This window comes from Amphiura filiformis, chromosome 5 (genome assembly GCF_039555335.1).
Source record: "Amphiura filiformis chromosome 5, Afil_fr2py, whole genome shotgun sequence".
Lineage (NCBI taxonomy): Eukaryota > Metazoa > Echinodermata > Ophiuroidea > Amphilepidida > Amphiuridae > Amphiura > Amphiura filiformis.
This window is the reverse complement of record NC_092632.1, coordinates 20,801,325-20,813,828: the sequence shown is the minus strand read 5'-3', so window position 1 is coordinate 20,813,828 and position 12,504 is coordinate 20,801,325. Positions and strand designations below refer to the sequence as shown.

General features: G+C 35.6%; 1 protein-coding gene across 1 annotated transcript; it reads left to right on the top strand.

The window, feature by feature from the left end:
* The first annotated feature begins 582 nt into the window (after positions 1–582).
* Positions 583–8,364, top strand: LOC140152789 (cytochrome P450 4F4-like). Its single transcript, XM_072175283.1, is given in 10 exon segments — positions 583–765; positions 2,844–2,991; positions 3,490–3,662; positions 4,342–4,460; positions 4,761–4,934; positions 4,936–5,050; positions 5,937–6,133; positions 6,693–6,826; positions 7,148–7,295; positions 8,020–8,364. Coding segments are annotated over 10 exon segments (1,572 nt in total). The 3' UTR covers positions 8,201–8,364.
* Positions 8,365–12,504: the final 4,140 nt, after the last annotated feature.

The window sequence follows — 12,504 nt, the reverse complement described above, 5'->3', positions numbered from 1 at the left end:
GAAACGTTGACCTTTGAAAAGAAGAAAAAACTTCCAAGGCCTTTATTAAACGCAATTTAGAGCTTTAAAAGTTTTTTAAAAAAATTTAAAAAGCGGTGAGACGTGACCAATATTCTGTTCAGGCAGAATTGTCTAATGATTTAGTGCGATGCGCCCTTGAAGTACTCTACGGCAAACTGTTTACATGTAGGGTCAAGGCCCAGCGGGGTCAACGCTGATTATGGTTTACCGAACTGGTCAAAGCTCCTTAAATACGTACATGTACGGTCTGCGTGGTTCATTGTTACTGGCTATTCGTTAAGCTTATCAGAAAACATCGGTCATATATGAAGAAAACGTCTACGCTCACGATCGACACTGTGGCTCACGAATAACTTTAAGTTATATTCAGGATCGTACATGCGCCTGCTCATGGTCATAGTCCTGGTCAAAGTTGGCACCGTTTTACTTTTTTTTGCCCGTCACGCAGCCTCTGCACATCCATCAGCTTGTTTTAATATAGTCCCCGGTTTAGTGATTGAGTCCTACATGTACTGAACTGTACCCGTCAGTGAGCTGTGAAAGTCGAACTATAATACAAACATGGCTGGAGACCGACAAGGCTTTGCTCTGATTGTAACATCTTTCGTTGTCTTAACATTAGTAAAGCTTTTTGCTGTTTTGTTCTCAAACATTAAAAAACGTTGGCGATATCTAAAGCTTACTGAGGAAATTGAAAATTGCGCTTACAAGGAGCCGCACATCTTGTTTGGAAATATCAGAGAGGTCAGTATTGTTATATTTAATAAATACACGGTAGCTGTGACCAAAATGATTTAAAAGATAGGCTACTCCGCGAGACTTCAAAAAATTACACGCAACATTAAAGCTCTTTTGATCCATGATATTTTTTCGCTGGGTACGAAATAGATCTAGGCCTAGATATGAAAATGTTATTTACTGTCCCAAGTTAATACTTAAACTCATTTAAAGGGGCATTTCGTGATCTACAGCCTCATCCCCCAAAAAAAAAAAAAAAAAGTTGAGATTTTTATATCGCTGGAAACCTCTGGCTACATAATGTTTATGTACAAAATATCTCTTGCAGATTAATTCGTTCAGCTAAGATATCGTGAAATTTGAATTTCGTTCTGGTGCACCAGAACGAAATTACAACACATTGTCTATGGAGCAGTGTAATACACATAATCATAACTCGCAAACGCAAAATCGGAATCAACTGAAATTTTGGGAATAGGCTTTTTTTGTGGATATGTACTGAAAAATGTCATAAAAAGAAAACTAAAAGAGGATGCTAGGATCACGAAATCCTCCTCTAATCATGACATTATTTGTTCTGATAATGTTACTTATTCTGTTACGGATGTTATTTATTCTGTTAAACACTAACCCGACTGAAACTCACTAAAGCTCAATGAACTGCTAAAAAAAATTAAGTTTTTTTCGCAATTCTTTTATTCTTTCCGAACGACAACATCCATTCATAATATTAAATACTGTACTTTCGCAGTACGATCTATCGCATTACACCGTAGCCCAGTGGTTAGAGCCGGGCTTCTAATTTTGTGGCGTCGTTCAAAACCGGGGACCACCTGATTTTTATTAAACAATGTATTGTTACAAATCAAAGATAATATACTTTTAAACACCCATTGCTATCACTATCTACACTGCTATATGATATTATTTTTTATCACAGAAAGGTGTTTGATATTCATTCACATTTACTTTCACCATCACTAAAAAAATCACATTTTATCATTTATTATAAAATTGGCAGCTACTTCAACATTTTACGCCCGAAAGTCGATGAAGGTGTTTTTGTCATGTATCTAAATTTACAAATCAAAAGAAATTAACAGGAAAGTTTACGTGGTTTCCCATAATCCTATAGCCACTCAATTCGTTACGCATAAAGATTTCGGGATATCGATTATATTACATTAAGGGGGTACTACACCCCTGGCCAATTTTGTGCCTATTTTTGCATTTTCGCAAGTAAGATATATATATTATAGGGGCAAGGACTACAAGTACTGCACTGAAAATTCAGCAACTCAAGGCAAGTAGTTATTGATTTATTGATCAAATATTGGTTTTCCCTCATTTTTGACTGTAACTCCACAGCTATTGTCTGTGCTGGAATAAAATTTACAGTGCAGTAGTTGTAGTCCTTGCCCCTATAATATACATATCTTACTTGTCACCAATGCTCTATAATTTTTGAGAAAAATGCAAAAATAGGCACCAAATTAGGCAGGGGTGTAGTACCCCCTTAAACTCACGCGCCCATTATTTTATAAGTGAAATCATGGAATGATATATAGCAGATGATTTCTCATTTTTCTGTCCATGGAAGTCGAGTAGAGGAGTCGCTTAACCAATGATTTTAGATGCTAAGGGGCTGTGCAATACTTATCTGGGGGGATTTCAAAATGGCCTGTCAAAAATGCTTCCCCCTCCGCATGGTCAAAAAACACCTCCCCATCTCGGCCATATATTGCTTCCCCCGTCTCAACCTGCCAAAACAAACCTCATCAAAACTATTTTTTAAATCTACCCCTTCGACTTGCTAAAAATCTCCATGTCACCTCATTTGACCTGTCATAAATTGCTTCTCCTCCCCCTCCCCCCTTTCACAATTTAGGGCACATCCTCTGATTAATTCCAATATTCATGAAATTAGGCGTAGGTTTCTTGAAATCTCACAGAGCCACTCTGTCATCATAATAACATGTTGCTAATCGACCATTACCTGCATGGAGCAGTAAATTAAGTGTAAAATTTTGTACGGAGTATCTCTGCATGTCCCTTTTCATTTGAAAACGTCTCATTAATTTCAGATTCCCCGTGATGACAAGGATATAATCGACGATCTTCTTCAGCGTTCCCAGGCATGTGTTAATACAAGGTATCTTTGGCTCGGCCCTTTTGAATGTATTATCACTCCGTTGAACCCAGAGTACGTCAAGGTGATGATTGCTAACGCAGGTATTTGGTATTTAGCATTTTAGTTAGGCTAATGATTACATTTGGATGGTTTAACACCGGGGTTGAAGAATTTTATCAAAATACAACTAAATACTGTCCGTTTTTCACATTATGTGGCTGCGAAAAAGAGATTACCGGGACAAGTGCACACAGAACAACTAAGGTTAATTGTCGGTCGAAACAGACCAAAAGGAAGAAGCGCATCGCAATGTTCTAATAGAGGACATTTTCTTGAATGAATATGTGATTTCCATTGTATCTGGTTTTGTCAATCAATGCCATGAACTTTCTGAATCGAGACCAATTTAGACTGTCGAAAAAAAAAAAAAAAAAAATTGTTATGTTTTTCTAATGTTCTTTTGTTAATGTCTACTTTGTTTATTGGCTTAGCTTTGCTTTTTTGTCATTATACTGTATTGATTTTTATGAATCATTTAAATTTTTGGATAAATATGCTGTTATTAACAAATACGAATACCGCTTCCTCTTCCTCTTCAGATATAAAAGGCAATATTTTCTACAAATTCGTGAAGCCTTGGTTAGGTGATGGCTTGCTGCTAAGTAGTGGAAGAAAATGGAAGAGACACAGGCGTTTACTGACACCAGCTTTTCATTTTGACATTCTCAGGCCATACGTCAAGTTATCCGTCAAATCGAGCAAAGTTTTCTTGGTAAGACTTTTTACCTGTAAAGTCGATTTTGTTGGAACGGAGGGATAATCCCCCCCCCCCAATAAACTTGACCATTTCCCCCTCCCGTTTCTCCAGTCAGAAAAAAAATCATCGAAGCCCTCTATTTGGTGCTAACTTTATTTGGATAAGTAAAGAAACACATAATAGACGAACATGGATTTTAACCAGTTTGTAATAATGGAATATACTAAAAAAACACAAAAGTTTCGACATTAATACTCGCAATAGCTTTAATACTCGCAATAGCCTTTATATAAAGGGTTTTGAAGGGTATAAAACGTTTTCATAACATTCAAAAACATATTTTTTAAACTTACTGCAAAATATTGATATTCTGACATAATGTTATTAATTAGCATGAAAGTATTGGTAATCCATTTATAGAAAGATTTTAACTCTTGATCTCAATACAAAAATATTTACCTCCGTAATTTTCAGTTGTTGCTACTAGAGCCTTCGTCAGCGGAATGATCCGATCGCGCACTCTTGAAGTGTGACGTAATAACTTGGGTAACTTGTAGCACCTTCCGTCTTTGTTCAGAGATGATGGTTGGGTTTGCCTTGATGTGTACGGCCTCCCTATCCAATATTTGGACTTTTGTCATTTATTATGTATTTTGTTAATTATAAATGTATTTTGTGTTTTTGACGATTGCAGGATAGGTTAGCGGCTACTAATGGAGAGTTCATCGACATTTTCAAATATGCCAGTCTTATGACATTGGATACGTTATTAAAATGTGCCTTTAGTTATGAAAGTAATTGCCAATCGAATGAGTAAGTAAACATTAATAATAGTTTATACTTTGATATTACAACATTCCTCAAATTAAAATCAAATCCATTTAATTTTCATATTCGCAAAATGTTGGTATCCATTTTTATGGGGTTTACTGTATTAGTATATGTGTTGGCAGTAACGTATACAGCCCTTTTTTTAAAAAAAACCTAAAAAAACTCTGAACTCCTACATGACACCATAAAAATATAACGAGATATAACAGTAAATTGATTGGTTTATTGATTCAAATTCAAATTTAACATACCTTTCATTTGTTCCATTTTCTTTAAAAATAGTTCTAATCCTTATATAGAGTCGGTGTATGCAATGTCGGAATTATTTGCAGAGCGAGCAGTTTTTCTTCCATACCACTATGATGCCATTTACCGTTTTACACCCAATGGTCGAAGGTTTTATAAGCATTGTCAGAGAGTTCATACAATGGCGGAAACAACAATAAAAGGAAGAGCTGTCCAGATTGGGTAAATTGACTGAGAATAACGAACATGGAGATGAACATGACGGCGAAAACATGAGAAGAAAGAGAAAATATTTAGATTTTTTAGACGTGCTCCTCCAAGCGCGGGTATGTAATATGTCTCTGTAATTTTTTATTTATATAACATTCGGCCGAAGCCAGGCTAAGCCCAATAGTGCTCAGAGGCTACTAAATTCAAGGGATGCCATCTGGATATAACGGGACAGGGATATGTGAAGAGGTCCGATTTTAGATGCAGGAGGAAAACCGGAGCACCCGGAGAAAAAGGACGAGTATGAATCGGCAACCAAACTCACATGTGGCACCGCAGGGAATTGAACCCCGGTGAGAAGCGAGTGAGAAGACCACTACACTAATTTATGTTTTGGGATGTTTTTGGAAAAGGGTTTAATGCCGTCTTGAGTGATTTGTTTCGGCAAACAACATTTCAGTTTTTAAAGTACGAAAAGAGATCCAAAGAGAAAGTTTCATATATCGCGCCGGAAAATACTCTAGTGTTATCTATGTCTAAGATTTATATCAACGCACCATAAACATGGGCCGCTCAGATTTTTAGTAGATGTAGAATATTTGATGCAACATCTATTCCTTATTTAATCTATTGCCTTTCTATTTCCAGTAATGTTTAACTTCTATGGAATGTTTGATGACGAATAAACACTTAGAAGCCTAAATTTCATACCTAAGTTTAACACAAGGGTTTGAAAAAAAATACAGTACTAAACAGTTTTTTCCTGACATTTACTGAATAAATTTATTGCTTTTCATTTAGCTGAGAAAATTAAATTTACAGTGTAAAGGTGTAACTCATAATTTTGCTCATTTCAACACCAAATTCGATCCTCATTTAATAAATGACTGAGTGAGCTTCGTATAGCAGTAGCCATCGATTCACTGGCGTTCTGAGTCTTATATCTTAAAAGCATTATCGGATTAACAAGGAAAAGTTTGATTGTATTTATAAATCTGATAGGATGAAGATGGCGATGCATTGGAAGACCTGGAGATACGCGAGGAGGTCGATAATTTCATGTTTGCGGGTCATGACACAACAGCTAGTGCAATCTCTTGGTGTTTATATAATCTGGCCAGATTTCCACAATTCCAAAAGAAATGTCGCGATGAAGTCAACGATCTATTCATGACGAGGAACAAAGAGGAACTTGACTGGTTAAGTATAAAATATAACTCCACGGTAAACTTTAAGTTTAATATAAAACATACAATTTTCATTTTAATACTACAGCGACAGACATGTCGCAACAATCCAACTCCCCTCCCCACACACACAACCTACACCCCCCCACACACCCACACACCCCCACACCCACAATTTCAAGTCAATACCAGTCCATGTGATCCTTTGCAACTCACGGTAGGCCACTGATGCATTTGCAGTAAGATAGGTAAGCTTTACTCATACAGCTGTCAACCATTCTGTCACTACCTTTCAATTTTATCTTTTCATCATTTCGTTTGAAGTAGGCAGGTAGATTAAAAAATGGAAATTGTCAGTAGATTAAATTAAATTAGATTAAACAGTATTAATTTTGGGATTTATTTATTGTTCAATCCACTTGCACAAAGTTTTGCAGGTTTGGTGAAATTTTCATTCACGAATAAATTTCAAATACCAAAGCGAAAACTAAATCAAGCACTTAGGACCGTTCCAATTGTTTGTTTTGATATTTTAATTTTGTTTCTGTTTTTTCTATCTTTACTCCGATAGGGATGACCGGAACCAGTTGCCATTCCTGACCATGTTTATCAAGGAAAGTCTCCGTTTTCATCCTCCAGTACCCGTCTATGGAAGGACACTTGGTAATGATGTCACCTTACCTGATGGAGTAGTGCTTCCCAAAGGTATATCTATAGAAAATCGCATTCATTTGTAGATTTATATTTACATCCGTGTAATCTAGGGCTAAATTTGACTCGAAATATTTGGAAAACAATTGTCTTTAGCCTTCATCAACCTTCATCCATCATGACTTGAAGATTAGAGCAGTGTTATAATGCAATTTGATGACTTTCAAACCGGTCAAAATTCTTATTTGTCTTTGTAAGGCGCATATTTAACTGCTCGTTTGCCAAAGTGTGTTTCAGCCGAATTTGATAATGTATTTAAATAAAAATCACGCACCTTAAAGATGTTTTCAAAATCATTTTTACACCATTTCTCAGGTACAAGCGTTGGAGTCTCGGTTATATCTGTCCACCATCATCACCTGTATTGGAACGACCCGGAAGTGTTTGATCCATATCGATTTACACCCGAAAACAATGCAAAGAGGCATTCTCATGCGTTCATACCATTCTCTGCAGGACCTCGGTAAGGATACTAGCTTCATGACTTGATTCAAGTTGATTTTAGGCTAAAAGTTCTACGAATATGAAAGAAAATGACTACTTCAACCAAGTTAAAAGAGCAAAAACGAAAATCATGGAACCCTGGTCATTTGTTGATGAATAGAAATATAAAATCAACAAGCCCACGAGCCAAATATGTTATCATGTGTCGGGTAAGGTTTGTAGTGCTAATGAGTACAAAAGATGAATCTACGGTACTACACCTGTGGTAATTTGTGACTATTTTTGCATTTTTCTCAAAAAATAATAACACACCGGTAACATTTATGTATATTATTGGGGCAAGGAATCCAATTACTACACTGAAATTTCAGTGACTCAAGACAAGCGGTTCAGTATATATGATAGCAAGTGAGGTACAACCTAGCGGTACCTCTTTTCTTATCATAAATAACGAACCGCTTGTCTTGGGTCACTGAAATTCCAGTGTAGTAATTGGATTCCTTGCCCCTATAATATACTTAAATTTTGTTACCACTGTGTTATTAGTTTTTGAGAAAAATGCAAAAAATAGACACAAATTTATCGAGGGGTGTAGTACCCCCTTAAATCGTTTAGCTGTAAACGCAAGCGGTTTTTTTTTATGCCAAAACCTTAACCCCTTCGTAGTCACTAGGTTTAATGTTAGCTATTTCCATATTTATTTTCACTCTTTAAACATAATGTGTTTGTTTGCTTTTCTTCAGGAATTGCATCGGTCAGAACTTTGCGATGAACGAAATAAAAGTAGTAGTGGCGATGACAGTACGACGTTTTGAAATTATTTCCGATCCAGAAAACCCACCTCAGTGGACTCAGTCAAGAGTTGTCTTGAGATCCCTCAACGGAATATATTTAAAATTCATACCAGCAAAAAATGAATTATAGTACACTATCTTAACATAATGTTATAAAAAAGACTATTTTCATATCAATATGCACGAATATGGATATAACTACAGGTCAGGTGACTATAGCACATGTATATTATTAGATAATATATTTTGTATTATTTCCATTCAATCTTCTATGTTAATCAGCTGAATTATATTTATGTTAAACGTTAGTTGTACAAATCTTATGTGATAGTATCAGTACTCAACTTACCATGACATAATGGAACATACAATTCAGATTAACACAGTGCAGTTCAAAACAACGTTACTTAATTCCAGTGCTTAGTGGTTAGAGCGTCCGCCCGACAAGCGGAAGGTCTGTGGTTCAAGTCCCCGCACAGGCAGGTATGTCCGGAGTTTTTTCTCTAGTTTATCTGCCTATGCATGTTATGGTTCATTGTAATTTCGTGTTAAATTGTGCTGGTGTGCGATACGATGTTCTTCCTTTCCCTGTATTAAAAATTACGACGAAGCATCATTCATTTGATCTCGTGCCGTAGTTGATCATGTTTCAATGTTTCTATGTTCCAGTGTAAGATACGTAAAACTCAACTTTGGGAAAAGGTTGTTCTCAAAGTTGTAAAGTCCCGTTTCAAATTGTTGTTGCATACGCTTATAGTACATCTTTCTGAGAATATTTGGTGACAAAATAACTGAAAATAATTTAAATTAAATTTGTCCACACGCAAGCCTAAATGATCAGATGATGTGTCATCATGGAAGTGACATACAGTATTGGGCTAGGTCTAGACAAATGGATAAATCGTTTTCTTACTTTTAATTTATTTACGGTGTTATTAATTTATGAAGCAACTTTATAATTACTGAGTGGTTTTATTTTAATGCGAATTTATTTGTAAGTGCGGAATTCATTAATACCCTGCAATCATGCCTTCTTTATTATAGACCTGCAATCGGATAGCAACGTTTGCACAGTATTTTTGTGGGACCTGAGAGCACATCAGACACACCAAATTGCATTTCGAATACGAGTCAATGTCCAAATGTTATGCCAATTATTAAACATTGATATTTTTTTATATTTATCAGTTCTCGAAGTACACTCTATAAATCTAATGTAGCTGGGAGGAAAAGCCGTCCATCATTTGAAAATTGTGATCTTTCGTATTGAAGATACACCCCCCCCCCCCACCCCAGCGGAGCTTCATGCAGCTGGGACGTATAATTAAAAATAAAAGGTTTGTCTCAAGACCTTTTGGTTATAAAAAATGGCTAAAAAATGTCCTATGCGATTATTTTATTTTTTTACAATCCTGTTTCATGGGCTTATTCAGCAAGAACGCCACACCAAGTTGCATGCCTTACGAAAACGTAGTTCTAACCGTCACACCTATGCTAACTAAACCATAACCCTGGCCTAAAACTAACAATATATGCTAAATAATTCAAACCCTTAATAATTTATGTCACGGCGTGACAATGTAACAGGGGCTATTTTAACGTGCCTCACTGTCACGTTCGTGCAATGAGATAAAAGTGTTGATGAAGTAGAGTGCGTTTCAAAAATTAAAAAATTGACATTTTTACCTGAATGTGACCGTAAAGCAGTATTCAGACTTTTTATTGTACGTACAATATTGTAAGCAACATATCTACGTTGTTTAATCTATTGCCATTCTATTTCCAGTAATGTTTAAGTTCTAACGAATGTTTGATGACGTAAAATCGATAATATATTTCTACTAGATATTACATGTAACATATTAGCGCTTAAGAAAGGCTCTACCATTGTCCACTATTAAAGCATAGCTACACGGATTGTTAATTGTCACTGTACGAATATTTTATCTTGACACGTACGTGACAGTGAGGCACGTTAAAATAGCCCCTGCAATGTAATGTGGGTAATGTCAATGGTGTAAAATTCAGCACCCCAAATATTGATGTGCGCCACTATAATTTACCGCTATTTTATCCTACATTAAAATATTACCGTAAGCATGGAGTACAAGAAGTTCACTTTAATATGTTAAGAGACTCCAACATTTACTCGACATGAAATAAAAATTAGTTCAATGACGATCTTTTCTCTGCTATACAGATATGAAATCGCGTAGTAAAATTATGTAAACATGGGGAATTCCAAGTGACGGTGTTCTATACAAGGCTGAGATCTATATTGCACTGCTATTTCCTTCGCAGAACGTTACTGGCATGGTGTTTCAACAGATCGGTATTCAGTCTGAAATGATCGTAAATTGTTTTAAGCCAACAAAAAACAAGTTTGTTTCCTTCAGCGCGCATTTCGTTTTTGACGGCTTATTGTGCGCATTTGATTTTTTTTTTCACTTACAAAGAAAAAAAAAAAAAGAAACCCGGAAAAATCGCAAAAAATTAATATAAAACACTTCTGGAGTAAACATTACACATTACATGCCAAACGAGCATAGTGTAAAAATACTGCAGGTTGAAAGGGGGTCATAAATATTCTTGAATATGAAGAAATAATTTTTTTTGTGTGTGTGTGCCGAAGAGACCCACTGTACCTTCCCATTCCAATTTGCAGCAAAAAATGTATTTTTTTTTTAATTTGAAGACGTGGATGATAAAAAAAAAAAAAAAATATTAAACCGCATTTCGCATTTGACTTTTTTGACCTGCTACAGGAAACAAACATGTTTTTTTTTGCCTATGCCCAAAATGTAATTTTTCTTGCAAACTACGATGATTTTATCCTTCAAAGAAAGCACTGGCGCGTTGCGCAACGCGCTGAATTTCATTTAAAAACCTATGCGCGCGGGGTCTTGAGACAAACCTTTATTTGGCCTTATTCAACACTACACTACATTTCGCTCACCTGAAACGTTTTCGCTTGCCCGACTACCGTCTTCAGCAGATGGTGATACTGTGATGATATCTTGTCTATTATAAGAAGAGTCTTTTCTGATGACCATGATGACGTCGTATGATTTACAGGATGAAGTCATAGAAACCACGTTAACAAAAATAATAAGGGAAGTTTCAAACTCTTAAACTTCCATTACGTTGTTACTTAACCCATGAAGACAAATCAGTCTACTTCTACTGATCAATCAATAGATGGAATTTAGAGATGGTTAATGAGCCCGGGACCTTTGTAGTGTTTGTAGTGATCGTCTTTGCAGAAAAGACGTGAGAAAGAGGGCTGTTTTTGATCATATCTGTACCTCAATTAGCATTGGGATATTATATTATAATAATAATCTGGACTGCCTACTTACTTAATTTATTTACAACCTGAGTGTAAGGTGATGATTGAAGTAATAAAGAAACACTGACAGAAGTAGCAACAATATTGTTTGTCCTTTATCATTATCCAAAAAAATACATGGCCGTATTAATTATGCAACGAGACCAAATATCTCATTTATTGTTCACGTACCATATGCATGTCATTCTTAACATACGAGGGACGGTCAATATGTTCCCGCAACTATTATTTATCTCAGCTCAAGCATGACATTAATGACTATTGTTTATGATACTAGTAAATACTAGTTTGTACCTTTGTCTTTCAAAACACACAACAGTTATTTATGTGTTTATGCTAATGTCATTACGTAATCAAGTATTCAACCTCTCTTATACACATTTGTTTTGAAAACCAAATGTATAGACAGACTTGTATTTATCATAAGTAACGGTCATCAAGGTCATGCTTGTGCGGAGATAAATAATAGTTTCAGGAACATATTGACCGTCCCTCAGAAAACTTTTGTACCATTCAAGATACCATTAAATAACATCTAATTCAGATGATGCATCGGAATATTAAAGACAAAAACCTGAGAAACGATACACCAGCTTTTATAAATCAATACAACACCTGTACAATAAACATCACAAATACATAAAAAGGAACAAATAAGATGCATGTAGTCATGCTGGTGCAGAGGTCTCATCGATGTATGCATGTATATATACAATCGTAGAATCTACATATCAAATAACGCTGTTTATAGAAACTATTACAATCGTAAAAAATAACTTATTTCTACGTAATAATAATGTATTATTACGTAGAAAAATATTGATTGATTTTATAAATAAGAACGATATTTGCTCTTAAAGTCACTGATAATAGTTGACATCACTCGGGTGTATAACGGGTGTATAACATGTTAACTTTGAGCCAGTCGATACTTCGTCTTAACTATATAATACCTGTCCCAAACGTTAGGGTTTTGAGCAGAGGATGATTTAAGGAAGCCCCATCGTGCACTGTAAAAGTGTTATCACTAGAGTTTCAACTGCCACTTTACTTTTCAAATCCCATTGAACTCTGTGCAAAAGATG